The 18,468-nt window shown below is 53.0% G+C and overlaps 1 protein-coding gene across 1 annotated transcript in view; it reads left to right on the top strand.

Moving 5' to 3' along the window:
• EPG5 (ectopic P-granules 5 autophagy tethering factor) overlaps positions 1–18,468 on the top strand; it is a 272,060-nt gene that overhangs the window by 83,514 nt on the left and 170,078 nt on the right. The window contains exons 11-13 of the mRNA XM_075327440.1: positions 1,111–1,268; positions 1,360–1,514; positions 11,761–11,901. Of these exons, the coding sequence (XP_075183555.1) occupies positions 1,111–1,268; positions 1,360–1,514; positions 11,761–11,901 (454 nt within the window). The remainder of the gene's footprint in view (positions 1–1,110; positions 1,269–1,359; positions 1,515–11,760; positions 11,902–18,468) is intronic.

Here is an 18,468-nt window from a genome sequence, read left to right as displayed (position 1 = left end):
CATCCTATAGTAATGTCCCCAGCCTTGTCCCCATTCTATAGTCATGTGCCCATCCTAGTCTCTATCCTATAGTAATGTCCCCATACTATAGTAATAATGTCCCCATCCAATAGTACTGTGCCCATCCTTGTAATGTCCCCATCCTATAGCAATGTCCCCAGCCTCATCCCATAGTAATGTGCGCACTTTGTCCCCATCCTGTAGTAATGGGTCAGCAGCTCCTCTCACCTTCCACAGACGCTGGAGTGAAGCTGAGGGGAGTGGTCTGCGGCCCCAGATCCACAGTGATTGGAGAGATTGGTCACAAGGCCAGTCTCTCCAATCAGAGCTGGGGGCAGGTGAAACAGACGTCACCCAGCTCCAGCCAATGATCAGGGCTACAGCTGCACTGAACTTGGCTGGATTTCAATGTATCAGCGATTTTCAATGGTGAAACATTAGTGACTGTGATTGGCTGACGAACGCCGCTCAGCCAATCACAGCCTCCGTAGGTCCGGGGAGGAAACACCACCCCTCCTGAGGTCCCCTCCTCCCCGAATCTAAGGTATTTGCAGCAATCGTAGCCACCGGGGCTGCGATTTCGCCATGACATACTGGGTACGTCATGGGTCCTTAAGTACCAGGGAGCCATAACGTACCCAGTACGTCATAGGTCCCTAAGGGGTTAACGTCCCCCACACACACACACACACACCATTCTTCTCACCTGTCCCGCGCCCCCTCCGCTGCCTCATCACTGCTTCGTGCGGCCCCCAGGCCCGTGCCCCCGGTCACTATTGCTGCAGCTGCAGTGTCACTGTTAGTGATTTATGTGAGATGATTGTATTGCCGGTGCGAGAGCGGAGCCCCAGCAACACATTCATCTGACATAAAGTGTAGACAGTGGCTGCGGCCCCTGCACCTGCCGTGATAGTGACCAGGGCACGGGCCTGGGGGCCGCACGAAGCAGCCTGAGGGGCCGCATGCGGCCCGTGGGCCGCGTGTTTGAGACCCCTGGTCTACGTGTACCATATTGTATATATACCCAGAACAGTGCAGCACTTGAGTTTTTGACTATTATTTTCGCCTTTTTTACTCATTTCTTCATGATCTCCCTCTTACACCCTCCAGGTTGGGCATTTGGCTCTTCATGTCCGAGATGCCCTATGGGACCCTGTCGAACGCCATGTTGTGGAAGCTCTTGTATCTCATGCACTATGCCGAGAGTGAGAACGCGGAGAACGTGTATTCCCAGATAGACGTGGCCACCTGTCAATCCACATTAAATGGTATACGGAACACTGCATAGTACTGCTGTCGTGGCAAAATCAAATGAGGGTTCGTTCACTGATGATTATTTTATTATTTTCTTTTGCATAGATCCCGTGAATCGAGAAAAGTTTGAAGAATATTTTTCTACGATGAACAGCTCTGAAGGAATCTGTCTTCTTACCACGTTTGCTCAGATGGCACAAACCAAGCGAGACGAGGTTGATGAGGAGCTGGTGAAGACGGTGGCTTTAGAGATTTATGAAGTAAGTCTACCAAGTGTGTATGGTACAGAGTATACAGGTATATACACGCTTCAACACTGATATTGCAACACCAAGAAGGAATAGTTGTGGAATAATGGAAATCACAGGATGGATAGACATGTTACTCATAAGCCAGTGATGGGAAAAATGCAAACAAAGTTGTCACAACACACGAGCTTCTCGTCCGTCTGAAAAACTGCTAAAATCCATTGTGTACCAGACAGATTACCTGCCCAGTGAGGGGTCTTATATTAAGGGATTGTCCGATCTTAAACAACTAGTTTGCAGTCACTCTGTTGAAATGATGATTTGACTCAACCGGTCACTCTAGATCTGACTGCTGTTTCAAATTATATTGTCGTGCGTGCACAGCGAGAAAGAATAACAATTAGTTGAATCAATTATGACTCTCTGTCTCACGACAGACGCTGGGCAGAACTGAAAACTTTATTCTTAGACAAAGCCCCTATAGAACCAAGAAGTAAAGGGGTGTAAACAAAGTTTAGTCCAATCAAGTATGGTAGGTCGGGGCTTCAAGACATATAGAAATTAGCATATCCTCTTCTTGATTGGACAGTCCAAGCTTTAGGAATTCTCTTTTGTTCATCATCTTGGGTGTTTACAGGATGTGGCAGCCATCTTCAAGTTACATATGCTGATATATACTGTGTTAAGGAAAATCACTAAATATGCAATATACCGTATTTTTCGGACCATAAGACGCACTTTTTTTCCCCCAAATGTTGGGGGAAAGTTGGGGGTGCGTCTTATGGTCTGACTATAGGGCTGCGGCTGGGAATGAGGGTGCTGCGGGTCATCGGGGGCACGAGCAGGCTGTAGCAGCGCCTGCCGTGACCACGTGGGCCCGCTCATTACATATGCACGCCCATCCTCCCGCCCATCTCTCAGCGCTGAAGCCGGCACTGACAGGTGGGAGGAAGGATGAGCGGGGACGCGCGCACAAGAGCCGGCCGCATGATCACCCCTGGCAATTACAGCCTGGAGTGATCATGTGCGGCTGTATTCACTGCCCCCCGCGCGTCATTACCAGCGCGGGGTGCAGTGAATCAGTGCACTCACCCGTCCCCGTGTGTGGAGCCGCCCCCCTGCTGCACGCGACGACTTCCTGTCTGTGCCGGTCAGCTGATCTGTGCCGGTCAGCTGATCTGTGCCGGTCAGCTGATCTGTGCTGAGCCGGTCAGCTGATCGGCACAGACAGGAAGACATCGTGTGCTGCAGGGAGACGGCTCCACACACACAGGTCAGCGTGCCAGAGAGGAAGATGTGATCGGTGCTGCAGGGAGTGAGGAAAAGGTGAGTATAAACGTTTATTTTTTTCTCTGTGCTATAGGATACAGGCCATATACCAGGATGGTATATGAGCACAATGGGAGTATATGAGCAGGCAGGATGGGGGGGCATGTGAACAGGCTGGATGGGGGGGCATGTGAACAGGCTGGATGGAGGGGGGGGGCATGTGAACAGGCTGGAGGGGGGGCATGTGAACAGGCTGGATGGGGGGGCATGTGAACAGGCTGGATGGGGGGGCATGTGAACAGGCTGGATGGGGGGGCATGTGAACAGGCTGGATGGGGGGGCATGTGAACAGGCTTGATGGGGGGGCATGTGAACAGGCTGGATGGGGGGGCATGTGAACAGGCTGGATGGGGGGGCATGTGAACAGGCTGGATGGGGGGGCATGTGAACAGGCTGGATGGGGGGGCATGTGAACAAGCTTGATGGGGGGGCATGTGAACAGGCTGGATGGGGGGGGCATGTGAACAGGCTGGATGGGGGGGCATGTGAACAGGCTGGATGGGGGGGCATGTGAACAGGCTGGATGGGGGGGCATGTGAACAGGCTGGATGGGGGGGCATGTGAACAGGCTTGATGGGGGGGCATGTGAACAGGCAGGATGGGGGGGCATGTGAACAGGCTGGATGGGGGGGCATGTGAACAGGCTGGATGGGGGGGCATGTGAACAGGCTGGATGGGGGGGCATGTGAACAAGCTTGATGGGGGGGCATGTGAACAGGCTGGATGGGGGGGGCATGTGAACAGGCTGGATGGGGGGGGCATGTGAACAGGCTGGATGGGGGGGCATGTGAACAGGCTGGATGGGGGGGCATGTGAACAGGCTGGATGGGGGGCATGTGAACAGGCTGGATGGGGGGGCATGTGAACAGGCTTGATGGGGGGCATGTGAACAGGCTGGATGGGGGGGCATGTGAACAGGCTGGATGGGGGGGCATGTGAACAGGCTGGATGGGGGGGCATGTGAACAGGCTGGATGGGGGGGCATGTGAACAAGCTGGATGGGGGGGGCATGTGAACAAGCTGGATGGGGGGGGCATGTGAACAGGCTGGATGGGGGGGCATGTGAACAGGCTGGATGGGGGGGCATGTGAACAGGCTGGATGGGGGGGGGGGGGCATGTGAACAGGCTGGATGGAGGGGGGGGCATGTGAACAGGCTGGATGGAGGGGGGGCATGTGAACAGGCTGGATGGAGGGGGGGGGCATGTGAACAGGCTGGATGGAGGGGGGGGCATGTGAACAGGCTGGATGGAGGGGGGGGCATGTGAACAGGCTGGATGGGGGGGCATGTGAACAGGCTGGATGGAGGGGGGGGCATGTGAACAGGCTGGATGGAGGGGGGGGCATGTGAACAGGATGGATGGGGGGGGGTATGTGAACAGGATGGATGGGGGTTTATAGCAGGATCATATACAAGGCAGGAGGATCATTACCAGGATGGGGTACCTTAGTAGAGAATTTGGGGACATTACTCCCATAACAGTGTCAGCAGCAGATCCTCGCCCTATAACAGTGTGTCATGACCACATTTTTTGCTTAAAGTTTTATTTTCCCATTTTCCTCCTCTAAAACCAGGGTGCGTCTTATAGTCCGGTGCGTCTTATAGTCCGAAAAATACGGTACATATATACGTGTTAGTCAAAAGAACAAAGGCATGCATAAATATGTGTGTTAGTTTACATCTACTAAACTATATACCTGAGTCTATGAAATGGCTGAATTAAGTATTTTTGGTTACTCAATTCTTATCCTCAACAACTCTATGTGAGGATTCACTAGTATGCAGTCAAATAGAGTGACTGCAGACTTGTAAGTTAAAGTGAACCTGTCAGGTCCCCTACGCACACAGAACCACGACCAATTCTGGGTGCATATTGCTAATCCCAGCCCTTGTATCTAGTAGCATACATAAAAAGATCTTTAGAAAAAAGTATTTCTAAAGATCCTTATATGCTAATGAGCACAGGGACTAGTCGCAAGGGCGTTAGTTCCCCCCGACTAGTCCGCCCTCTCACTATGTTAACACGCCCACAGGGGGGTGCTAACATGCTATTCAATGCCCACCAGTGGTGACGCACGTACCTGTGTCCGTTGTCGCCGCTTCAGAATGCTGGGTTTAGGGTCAGTGTGTATGATCAGAAGTCCCGGCATTTCCAGTCATGCGCACTAGACCTCTTTGAAGCTGAGACGTGTAGACCCGGTGCTGGGTGTTTTGGGGCGTCTGATCATTTGCACATACCCTAAACCCGGCGTTCTAAAGCTGTGACAACGGACACAGGTACGCGCATCACCACCGATGACGCTGGGCAATGGGCATTGAATAGCATGGTAGCACACCCCTGTGGGTGTGCTAAGAGGGTGGACTAGACCGGGAAAATAATGCCCTTGTGACTAGTCTCCCGCACTCATTAGCATATCATAAAGGATCTTTAGAAATACATTTTCTAAAGATCCCTTTATGTATGCTACTAGATGCTGGGACTGTTAGGCAGGGATTAGCAATATGCACCCAGAACTGCTCGTGTTTCTGGCTGCGTATTGCACCTGACAGATTCCCTTTAAGGCCAGAACACCTCACTAAACTCTATGAAGAGGAGGAGTGAGGCGCATGGAGACACACAAACTCACAGATCATGAAACAGCTTCTGGCAAGTGATTTTTAGGCCATGTGCGCACGTGTGCGCTCTGCACCGCACCGAAAATGTGCGCTTCAGAGTGCAGCTGAAAAGCTGCGTTCTGGAGCGCATGGTGCCGGCAGATTCGTGCGCTCTGCATGCTGCCTCTCCCTATAGACAGCATGCAGAACGCACGAAAGAAGTGACATGTCACTTCTTAGACGCAGCGATTCGGCAAGCAGCCGAATCGCTGCGTTCTAACATGCCACGTGCGCACGGCTCCTGCACAATCTCCATAGATTGTGCAGGGGACGCAGGACGCATGCAGTTACGCTGCGGTGCAGAACGCAGCGTAACTGCATGTAATACGCACACGTGCGCACATACCCTTAGGCACCCCCCTCTTCGTCAGTGCTGCATTCACAGCTACAATGCTCAGTAATGTATAGTGTCCTCCATGCTGCTGCTTCTGAACATGCTACATCGAGATAGGAAAGCAGGAATCCCTCATGTCTGTGTGTGCTGTGTATGGGAGACATCATAGCACATAGTCAACACCCACCAGCTCAGAGACAAATGAAAATTGGAGGTAGAGCCTGCAGAGAGGAAAATTAGTTTACAAATGTAGAATGCAAGTCATCTAATGATCAGAAATCGTGTTCTTTTCTTTGTCGCTCCATTGGGAGACCCAGACAATTGGGTGTATAGCTACTGCCTCCGGAGGCCACACAAAGTATTACACTCAAAAGTGTAAACCCCTCCCCTCTGCTATACACCCTCCCGTGCATCACGGGCTCCTCAGTTTTTATGCTTTGTGCGAAGGAGGCTGACATCCACGCATAGCTCCACATCTTAGTCAGCAGCAGCTGCTGACTAGGTCGGATGGAAGAAAAGAGGGCCCATATCAGGGCCCCCAGCATGCTCCCTTCTCACCCCACTCTTGTCGGCGGTGTTGTTAAGGTTGAGGTACCCATTGCGGGTACATAGGCAGGAGCCACATGCTGTTTCCTTCCCCATCCCTTTAGGGCTCTGGGTGAAGTGGGATCCTAATCGGTCTCCAGGCACTGGGACCGTGCTCCCTCCGCAGCCCCTGGGGAATCTGCTGGACAGGAGCCGGGTATCGTCAGGGACAAGGCCCTGCTACTGTGAGGTACTCTGTGTCCCCGTGGGGACCGCGCATGGAGCGCTTGTGCCATACACACTGCAGCACTGCTGGGTGTGTTAGTGCGCCGGGGACTACCGCGCCGGCCGTGCTTATTTGCCGGCCGCGCTTATAACTTTAGCCCCCGGCTTTTGCGGCCTAGTTTCGCTTATTCCCGCCCACAGGCCTGCCAGTCAGGGGAAAGGCGGGACGCTGCACAGGACGGCAGCACTGAGGGCTGGAGCATACTCTGTATCCTCCTCCCCCCTCACTCAGCACAGTGGGGCACTAGATTCCCGCACTTTCTAGGGCACGCCCACGGCCCCCTCCTCCCCACAGAACGCCGGCAGCCATTACTGTCAGCACTTCTGACGCTGGAGAGGAGAGACAACAGGGGGGCCCGGGCACGCACACAACCGCTGTGAGCGGTCGGTAAGCAGCACCTGAGGTGCTGGCCCCACTGAGTGCCGAAGTGTACATATATATATATATATGCTTGTTGTATGGTCGCACTGTTGATTTTTGGCTACTCCTTGAGAAGCCTTACAGTCCAGCCCCGGGCACTGTTCAATCATTATACCACCCCCGGACCTGCCAGTCAGGAGGAAGGGCGGGACAGTCGGGCTGACGCCGACAGTGAGGGCCGGAGCACACTTCGCTGTCCTCCGCCCCCCTCACTAATCACGCTACGGTACTGATCCCCTCAAGGACTCAGTGTCCCCTTGGGGACGGTGCAGAGAGCAGCTTCGCCTCAGACTTGGCGACTACCGCGCCGACCGCGCCTGCTTGCCGGCCGCGGTCGGTAACTTTAGTTCCCGGCTTTTGCGGCCTAGCGCCTTAAACTCCCGTCCCTAGCCCTGCCAGTCAGGGGGAAGGGCGGGACGGTCAGTCGGAGGCTAGCAGTGACGGCTGGAGCACACTTGGCTGTCCTCCGCCTTCCTCACGTTTCGCTCAGGGCACCAGATTCCCGCACTTTTGGGGTTACGCCCACGGCTCCCCCCTCCACTGTACACGCCGACAGCCATGTTTTCAGCAGCACATACTGCTTCAGGGTCGGTACACCAGGGGGCTTCTTCTCGATGCTGGGCCCCCTAGAGTGATGAACTGTATATGTGATACACTGTATATATGGCTATATAATGTTTGAATGCAGTTTCACTGGTTGAGCTTCGCCGGCGTTCCCTGTCCAGGCGGCAGGGACAGAGTTACAGCTTTGCTGAGAAACTCTCTGGGTCATTTTCACTATCCATGTCTCAGGCTATGGACAAATGGTCGGCTAAGAGACTAGGAGTTTGCAGTCCAGACCGGCCCCTTACACAGGCTGCGGGATCGCCCCAGGCCTCCCTCGGTCTGCGACGAAGCGTGTTCCTGGGGTGGCCTCTAGTGATTACGTGGTAAACTCCAGCACGAACCGCAGTCCCAGTCCGGCTAAGCAGCCTTGCTTGGAATCTTCCCCGACTTCTAGGGTCTCAGGGACCCTCTAGAGGATGGGGCGGAGGTCGCAACCCAGGACTCTGTCCGGACATGGCTCTCAAGGCTTCACAGATTCTGTCCAGAAGCACACCTTCCCGGACAAGCGTTTTACTGAACGCCTTATAACACACGTTGTCCCTTCCCCTCTGACGTTGTTAAGGTTTTGGCTCAGTGTCATAAGGTGCCCGCCAGTCTCGGACTGGCGGCTAGATCAGTAGTAGCAGTGGCTGGCGGGTCCACGCTCAAGAATGCCACGGACAGACAGATAGAACTCCTAATGGGATCCATCTATTAAGCCATAGGCGCGTCCGTTGCCCCAGCCTTTGCAGGGGTGGGCACTCCAGGCTATCTCAGCTGCTCTGTCTCAGATCAATGCGGTCATCCTGTGCTCCGCAATTAGCGTCTTTGACGTCTCAGGCGGTGGTATTTTCATCCTCCGCCGTGCACAGAGAACCTTTTCTGCATGGCGGTCCAGGTCAGGGGAGTGGTCCCCACATGTCCAAGACCGATGTAGGAGACATTTTGTCTTACGGTCACAGGATAGAGCTCAGTTCTCGTCCTCCGACTCGTTGCTTCACAGCATCTCCGTCCCCCGAGCGAGCCGATGCACGTTTCCAGTCGGTGAACACTCCGAAGGCAGGAGGAGTTGCGATCCTCGTTCCCCTTCAAGAACGTAGTTGCGGCTTTTTACTCCAGCTTGTTCGTGGTACCAGTTAGGACGGATCACTCCGCCCCGTTCTGGACTTCACACGGCTCAACGGACTGAGAACCTGACGGTTCCGGATGGAATCTCTCCGCTTGCCATCACCTTTGATGGCCCAAGGAGGTTTCCTAGCTTCAATCGACATCAGGGATGCTTATTTCCACGTGCCGATTGTACCAGAATATCAGCGCTTCCTGCGCTTCGCCATAGGGAATGAACACCTTCAGTTCGTGGCACTAACTTTCGGCCTGGTGACAGCCCTACGGGCCTGCACCAAGGTCATGACAACGGTGGTAGCGGTCCTACTTTCTCAGGCAATCTGCTGGTCAAGGCCCCCTCTAGGATGGCATGCCAACACAGACTGAACATTGCTCTAGAGACTCTCCAGAGATTCGGGTGGTTGATCAATTTCTCCTAAAGTCAGAATTGACACCGGCCCAATCACTGACATATCTCGGCATGGAGTTTCATACTCTCTCAGCGATAGTGAAGCTTCCGCTAGACAAACAGCGTTCACTACAGACAGGGGTGCAATCGTTCCTTCGAGCCCAGTCACATCCTTGAGGCGCCTCATGCACTTCCTAGAGAAGTTGGTGGCAGCAATAGAGGCAGCTCCGTTTGCGCAGATTCATCTGCGCCCACTTTAATGGGACTTTCTCCGCAAATGGGACAGCAAATCGACGTCCCTCGACAAGAACGTTGCTCCTTCTCGGGCAGCCATGGCCTCCCTTCAGTGGTGGCTTCTTCCCACTCTTGTCGAAGGAAAAATCCTTCCTGCCCACATCCTGGGCTGTGGTCACGGCGGACGCGAGTCTGTCAGGGAGTCTTCCTCCACCACAGGGCTCAGGGTACATGGACTCAGCAGAGTCCTCCCTCCAGATCGATGTTCTGGAGATAAGGGCAGTGTTCTAGCCCTAATAGCGTTCCAGCCATGGCTGGAAGGCAGGCAGATCCGAATTCAGTCGGACAACGCCACGGCGATGGCATACATCAACCACCAAGGCGGCACAAGCAGTCGGCAAGCCTTCCAGCAAGTCCGGCGGATTCTGCTGTGGGTGGAGGCCACAGCCTCCACCATCTCCGCAGTTCACATCCCGGGCGTAGAAAACTGGGAAGCAGACTTTCTCAGTCGCCAGGGCATGGACGCAGGGGAATGGTCTCTTCGTCCGGACGTGTTTCAAGAGATTGTTGCCGCTGGGGGAAGCCGGACGTCGACCTATTGGCGTCCCGGCACAACAACAAGGTCCCGGCATTCATGGCACGTTCTCAAGATCACGGAGCTCTGGCGGCAGACGCATTCTGAATTCTGCGGCCCTCAACCTGACTGCATAGCCATTGAGTACTGGATCCTAGCGTCTTCAGGGTTATCTCAAGAGGTCATTGCCACTATGAGACAGGCCAAGAAACCAACGTCCGCCAAGATCTACCACAGGACGTGGAAGATCTTCTTATCCTGGTGCTCTGATCAGAGTTTTACTCTCTGGCCATTCGCCTTGCCCACTTTCTGTCCTTCCTTCAATCCGGAATGGAAAAGGGGTTGTCTCTCGGTTCCCTTAAGGGACAAGTTTCGGCGCTTTCTGTGTTTGTGTTTCAAAAGCGTCTAGCCAAACTCCCTCAGGTACGCACGTTCCTGCAGGGGGTTTGCCACATAGTCCCTCCTTACAAGCGTCGGCTAGAACCCTGGGATCGGAACAGGGTGATACCGGCTCTTCAGAATCCACCCTTCGAGCCAATGAGGGATATTCTCTTTCACGCCTTTCGCAGAGGGTGGTCTTCCTAGTGGTAGTCACGTCACTCCGCAGAGTGTCTGACATAGCAGCGCTGTCATGTAAAGTCCCCCTTCCTGGGGTTTCACCAGGACAAGCTGGTTCTGCGTTCGGTTCTGGAATTTCTCCCGAAGGTGGTATCCTCTGTTCATCTCAATCAGGATATCTTCTTACCTTCTTTTTGTCTCTTCCGGTTCACCGACGTGAAAAGGATTTGCACTTGTTAGGTCTGGTGAGAGCACTCAGACTCTACATTTCTTGTACGGCGCCCCTGCGCCGCTCGGATGCGCTCTTGTCCTTGTCGCTGACCAGCGTAAAGGGTCGCAAGCTCCCAAGTCAACTTGGCTCAGTGGATCAAGGAACCAATTCTTGAAGCCTACCGTTCTGCTGGGCTTCCGGTTCCTTCAAGGCTGAAGGCCCATTCTCCCAGAGCCGTGGGTGCGTCCTGGGCGTTGCTGCACCAGGCTACGGCTCAGCAGGTGTGTCAGGCGACTACCTGGTTGAGAGTGCTCCGTGAAAGCGTGCAGAATCTAGTGCATACCTACGCTCGGCAGATGCCAGCTTAGGTAGGCGAGTCCTTCAGGCGGCGGTTGCCCACCTGTAGGAAGGGGCCGTTTTACGGCTCTATTACGAGGTATTCTTTTACCCACCCAGGGACTGCTTTTGGACGTCCCAATTGTCTGGGTCTCCCAATGGAGCGACAAAGAAGAAGGGAATTTTGTTTACTTACCGTAAATTCCTTTTCTTCTAGCTCCAATTGGGAGACCCAGCACCCGCCCCTGTTCCCTTCGGGCTGTTATTCTTTGTCGTACACATGTTGTTCAGATTGAATTGTTCTTGGTCATGGTTTCAGTTCTCCGAACATCCTTCGGATTGAATTTACCTTAGACCAATTTATAAGTTTCCTCCTTCCTGCTTTTGCACCAAAACTGAGGAGCCCGTGATGCACGGGAGGGTGTATAGCAGAGGGGAGGGGTTTACACTTTTGAGTGTAATACTTTGTGTGGCCTCCGGAGGCAGTAGCTATACACCCAATTGTCTGGGCCTCCCAATCGGAGCTAGAAGAAAAGGAATTTACGGTAAGTAAACAAAATTCCCTTCGTTCCTCTCCAACCATAATTTTGCATGCACTTGGCACCTCTACACGTATTGACATTACATACTGAAATTTGCAACTCTTCTACTCATGTTTAGAGGATTTAGAGTATGCTTTATTTTTTCTATATCTTTAGGTTTCCTATGTCAGTATGTCTACAAGAGAAGCGTTCTCTAAAGTGGGCCGCGAGCTCCTCGCCACGATTACTAGCGCACACTCTAGTATTATCTCTGTCCTCCTGCAGCGTGTCCGGGAAACCATCGATAAAGTGGGCATGGTGAGAATTTTATTTTTTTTTTCATACCAATGACTTACAATATTTAAAAAGTTAATCCCATCACATCCGTTAAAGGGGTTGTCCAAGGAAAACAAGTTATCACCTATCCTCAGAATATGTGAATACTTACTGATCGGTGGTGAGCCAATCGCTGGGACTCCCATTGATCAGCAAAATGGGGAATTTTAATCCTCGATGGTGAACTTATGTCCCCGCTGCAAAATGAACTGCACATCAGAATCCCCTCCATTCCTTATAGAGCAACTGGATAAAGCCTAACACAGTGCTCGGCAGCCTCGTAGGGACCAAATGGAGCAGTGTTCTCTGCTGCTCCATTTTATAACTGAGATAAAAGCTTTCTGTTTTGCAAATCACTGCATATCCCAACGGTCGAACCCCCACTGATCAATATGTTATCACCTTTCTTGTGGAGAAGATGATTTTTGAAATGTACCATAAAATCCCTTTCTCCCACCTTTCATTGGGAAGACACCAGAAACCATGGGTATAGCTGCTGCCACCAGGAGGCTGACTCTAACAGCATGTGCACACGGACAGGATCTGCTGCTTCCTGGATACAGCAGGTCCTGACCTGCGGGGCCACGAGTCTCCTCCGCAGGAGACTGCAGCTGCTCGTGCCCATGATCAGGGTTCTGGCCGCTGCGGTCTTTTTCTCTGTTCTCCTTGTGGAGAACGCTTGCGTCTCCGCAGCAATGAATTGATATGCTGCTGCTCGGGAAGCCGCAACGTATTTCTTTTTTTGCTGCAGGAAAAACAAGCTCAGTGGGCAGGAGATTTCTAGAAATCCCATCCACTGTGCTTGTACTGTACAACGCAGCGTTTTGGACTCAGTAAAAACACTATGCGTCCAAAACGCTGTGAACCCTGATCGTGCATGCAGCCTAAGAAATCCAACCTAAATAAAAAAGTTGACTTCTCCTCGGCAGGCTACACTCACCTACTGGCACCAAGCCACTCAGTTAGTGAGAAAAGCAGTAGTAGAAGTAAAAAAATACAACAAGAAATATCCAAATATGCACCCAACTAAACAAAAATGGAAAGGTTGGGTCCTGTGTTCCCCCAAAGAAGGATACAAGAAAGGGATTTTACAGGGAGTCATATGAATCCAGCTAACAATGGTCGCCTATGAGGCAGAGAGACCTTCCATAATGGCAAACTGAAAATCTAAAATTCGGAAGGAAGCTGTCACCGTAAGAACAGATACTTGATTGATGGAACGCCTCCTTCCAGGAAAGCCAGGGCTTAGAAATATTCCAGCCTGGATAAAAATGAGGTATTAAGGTCCCAGAGATCCAAAGGGATAAAGTGAGACACACCCTGAGGAAAAGATTCACGCGATCATAATGCGGCCTGAGAATTATGATGGTAGATTTGAACCAACAATGGCTTCCATGGCTTAATCATGGTCTGCATGACCTGATCATAGAAGCTTGAGGATTTTAGAACTGCGGCTTGAACAGCCGTGCTGTTAAAGGGAACCTGTCATCAGAAATTTTGCTTTAAACCTAAAAGTTTCCCCCTCTGCAGCTCCTGGGCTGCATTCTAGCAAGGTTCCTGTACTTTTTGTGGCCCCTTTTTAAACCAAATTAAATACTTTATAAACTTGTACCTTTTGCTATGTAAATTTTGTAAATTATCCATGGGGCGGGCTCTCTGCTGACCGTTGCTGTTCCTCCAGAAGATTTACGCCGCCCCCAAACGCTGAATTTCATATCTCAGGACGCCGCCCCTGGGCGCCCGTGGTCCCGCGCATGCGCTGTCGGACTGTGCACTGTGTGCACGTGTGACCGTTGATGACGTTTTGCGCAGGCACGAGGTTATGGGCGGCGCTGTGAGTGTCATCAGCAAGTGCCGCCCATAACCTCGTGACCGCACTTTCCCCTCTTCCTCCAGCGTTCTGCGCAAGCACTTGCTGGCCAGATGACCCGACGTCACCTCTTTCCCATCTTGCCCTGCTGCAGGGTAAGATGGGAAGTAGGTGACGTCAGGTCATTTGGCCGGCGAGCGCTTGCGCAGAACGCTGGAGGCAGTGAGGGACAGCGCGTCCACGAGATTATGGGCGGGCAGTTGCGATGAAATCACAGCGCCTAACCACGGGCGCCCAGGGGCGGCGTCCTGAGATATGAAATTCAGCGCGGGTGGGACGGCGTCTATGTGCTGGAGGAACAGCAACGGTCAGCAGAGAGCCCGCCCCCATGGATGATTTACAAAATTTACATAGCAAAAGGTACAAGTTTATAAAGTATTTAATTTGGTTTAAAAGGGGCCACAAAAAGTACAGGAACCTGCTAGAATGCAGCCCAGGAGCTGCAGAGGGGGAAACTTTTAGGTTTCAAGCTAAATGTCTGATGACAGGTTCCCTTTAAATTGAACAACCAAGAACTTGAGGGGTGATAGAACCCTGGTTGGACCAGAAGTCTCCACTCAACTTTTAGGAGGGCATTGATCATTTCCGTCCTCTAGGTCAGTTCTGAGCAATTTGGGTAGTAGATGTCATTGAGGGAACCAATAAGAGAGGGAGAGCTGGTAACATGATATCCTCAGAGTATTGAAAGCGACCGCTAAGGGGTTGAAAGATCTGGACACCAACTGAGGAACTTTGTGGCTCCGCCTGATGAGCCTCACCATAGACAGATCTGATTGGAGATGGTCGGATGCAGAGACCACTCTCCCACAGTGACTCCTTTGCAGCTTATAAAATCCACAGTTCAGTTGTTATCAACTCTCAGTATATGGACCTCTGAAATTGTTGGAGTTCTTTGTTCCACCCAGACGAAAATCTGTGAGACCTCTACCATAGCTGTGTCCCACCTTGATGGCTGATGAATGCCATTGCAGTGGTGACCAGGTAGGACTGAGCTTAGACTGGGAGACCTGATAGTTGGTCCTGCCAATGGAGAAGAGACTCTGCGTTTCAGGATGTTAATGGAAAGTAGGGCTTAGGCTACTTTCACACATCCGGTTTGAGCCCTGCGGCTCAATCCGGCTGTGAAAACTATGCAACGGTTGCGGCGAAAACACCGCATCCTTTGCATAAGTTTTTACATGCGGCCCGTCCGTTTTTTTCCGGTTGCGGCATGCTACTGAGCATGCGCAGTGGAAAAAAACGCATGCGGCGACCGGATGCGGTTTTTTCCGCATCGCGCTGCATCCAGCCTCCATAGGTATGCATTGAAAAATGCGCCGCAGCGGCCGGATGCGTGGCGATGCGGTGTTTTTTGCCGGAGCAAAAAACGTTGCAGGGGACGTTCGATCCGGCCGCCGCATCGGCTAAATCTGCCGCATGCGGCCAAAACCGGACCGAACGCAAGCCCCTGCGGCACAATACGGCACTAATGTAAGTTGTCACAAACCACCGGGGGGGTCACTCACAAATCCCCCGCGCTGGCTACCAGTACGTCACAATCGGGGGGTAACAAGTGGGGGTCACCCCTCCTTTATACCTCCCGACCGACAGACAGAGCACGTGACGCGCTCTCTAGCGCCCCTCTTATAGTCAGGCCAATTATGGAATTGCCCGACAATAAGCAAGGAGGCCGCTATACTACTTATGCCGATTATTGAAGGGTCCCCGGTGAGAGTAGGGTATATATTCCCCCGACCTCCGCGGGCGGAATATATAAAATCTCCCCGAATCTCACTGGCCTCCCCACAATAATCCTTGGCACAACTCGCTGCCACCAACCGCTTCACGGTAACTATTAGCCGAACACCCAGACGTGGGATTCAAGATCGAGATAACAGAACAGCCCAAGATTAATTATATAATTTAATCAGCCTAAAGCACACTAGAAACTACAATATATACAATAGGGAATCTACAGAATATACATATGTCAGAGTACAGTTACAATCAAAGCATGGGTTACAAACAGGCATACACAGTTCCAGCAGTTACCTTGTTGCGTCTGGCCACAGGGGGGCGCTGTAGACCAGGTTTCTAGGAACTCCCGCAGATGTTTCCTGCACGTGACGCCCAGCGAAAGAACACTGGAAAATGGCCGAAGTAGGGTTATCAACCTGGGCAAATCCAGGTCCCCTCCTACCTTAGTGACCTCAGAGGGAGCACTGCTCCACCCCTGGCTTGAGTTATGGACAATCCACAACATGGAATATGGGCCATAACTTTGCCTGGGAGCGTCGTAGGCGGACGCCAATGCTCTCATTGTGACAGTTATGAATTTAGCTACAGAACGAGGGGACTCATGACCTGTCTGCCAGTTCCCCATTGGCTGATATCACGCCTGGGGCATTTCCCAATGTCCTGCTCCCATAAAAAGGGTGTGCCGGCATCGTCCGCATGCGGAGACACCATTTTTATGGTTGCCATATTTATCGGAAATATGGCTTGCGAGATATGAACCATTTTTTACTGGAGTCGTTCTGTCTAGCTAGTTCCATAGCCTTGCTAATGAGATACAACTCTTGTTACAGGGTGACGGCAGGGAGTCATCCTGTGTCCATTGTTCCCACACCACCTCATCTCCATATCACAGGAGATGGCCATGGGATTTGTTGCTAAACCAGTTGTGTGAAGGAAAGGGGGGGTGACACCAGGAGAGGGCTTCCTGACATACTTGAATATCATGATTTATCGTCATATCTCCGGATTTACCTCACACCTCCCCCCTTTTGAGGGCGCTAGGGGGCAGCACACTCCGGTGTTCCCCCGTGCGCCCGTCCGCGACCTCTCCTTGTCGGGACAGCCCGTCTGCGTTACCGTGGTCACGGCCCCTTTTGTGGCGAATGGTGAAGTTGTATTGCTGGAGCGCAAGGCTCCATCGCAACAATCGCCCATTCGTCCCAGAGACGGTGTGCAACCAGCTGAGGGGATTGTGGTCCGTCTCCACGATGAAGTGGCGCCCGTATAGATAGGGTTGCAGACGCTGCAGGGCCCACACTATGGCCAGGCACTCCTTCTCCATCGTGGAATAGGCAACTTCCCTTGGTAACAGCTTCCTGCTCAGGTACAAGACTGGGTGCTCTTGGCTCGCAGAGTCCACCTGGCTGAGCACCGCACCGAGGCCGAAGTCACTGGCGTCGGTCTGTACTACAAACGGCCGCGTGAAGTCGGCTGCCTGTAGCACGGGCGGGCTGGACAGGGCGTCCTTTAGGGCCCGGAAGGCTGTCTCGCAGTCCATTGTCCAATCGACTGCAGAGGGCAGCTTCTTCTTGGTGAGGTCCGTCAAGGGCTTTGCCAGGCTACTATAGCATGGAACAAACCTCCTATAGTACCCAGCGGTCCCCAAGAAGGACATCACCTGCTTCTTGGTCCTGGGGGTGGGCCAGGATGCGATGGCTTCCACTTTCTCAGGCTCGGGCTTCAGTGTTCTCCCACCTACCCGGTGACCGAGGTACTGGACCTCGCTCATGGCCAGCTGACACTTTCCCGGCTTGATGGTCAAACCTGCCCGGTGGATCCGCCTGAGCACCTGTGCTAGATGCTCTAGGTGGTCCTCCCAGGTGGGACTGAAGACGGCAATGTCATCCAGGTACGCGGCCGCGTACCCTTCAAGTCCTTTGAGCAGGGTGTTGACCATCCGCTGGAAAGTGGCAGGGGCATTCCTCATCCCGAATGGCATCACCGTGGACTCGTACAGTCCAAATGGGGTAATAAAGGCAGAGCGTTCCCTGGCCTTGCGAGTCAGGGGGATCTGCCAATATCCCCGGCTCAGATCCATGATGGTCAGGTACTGAGCCCCGGCCAACTGATCGAGCAGGTCATCGATGCGTGGCATTGGGTACGCATCGGCGACCGTGACCGCATTGAGCCCCCTGTAGTCCACGCAGAACCGAGTGGTTCGGTCCTTCTTAGGGACGAGGACTACAGGCGAGGCCCAAGCGCTGTTGGATGCCTGGATCACCCCCAGCTTCAGCATCTCGTCAATCTCCTGGCGCATGTGTTGCTGCACCTCCAGGGAGACCCGATATGCTGAACGCCGGATCGGGGGATGATCCCCAGTGTCCACGTGATGGACAGCCAAGTCAGTCCTTCCGGGCTGGTTGGTAAACAACCCCCGGAAGGGGAGGAGGGTGGCCCACAGCTGGGACCGTTGGTCTTCCAAGAGCTGGTGGCCAACCTCCACATCCTCAATGGATCCGCCTGCCCTAACCTGGGCTAGCATATCCAAGAGGGTTTCCGCTTCTCCCTCCTCGGGCAGGTTGCACACGGGGAGCGCACATGCCTCCCGCTCATGATGTGCCTTCATCATGTTCACATGGAAGGGCTTCCGCCTTCCACGGGCAGGGTCCAGGGTGACCAGGTACGTTACAGGGTTGAGCTGCTGGTACACGAGGTATGGGCCTTCCCAGGCTGCCTGAAGCTTGTCCTGTGGTACGGGGACCAGTACCCACACCTTTTGACCCACTTGGTAGGTCCTCTCACAAGCGTTCTGGTCGTACCAACGCTTCTGATCGGCCTGGGCTTGAGCCATATTGTCGTGTACCAGTTGCGTCAAGGCCTGCATTTTGTCCCGGAAGCGCATGACATACTCGATAACCGACACTCCAGGGGTGGCCAAATCCCCTTCCCAAGCCTCTTTCACC

The sequence above is a fragment of the Anomaloglossus baeobatrachus genome, chromosome 1 (assembly GCF_048569485.1).
Source record: "Anomaloglossus baeobatrachus isolate aAnoBae1 chromosome 1, aAnoBae1.hap1, whole genome shotgun sequence".
Lineage (NCBI taxonomy): Eukaryota > Metazoa > Chordata > Amphibia > Anura > Aromobatidae > Anomaloglossus > Anomaloglossus baeobatrachus.
This window is presented reverse-complemented; position numbering and strand designations above follow the sequence as displayed.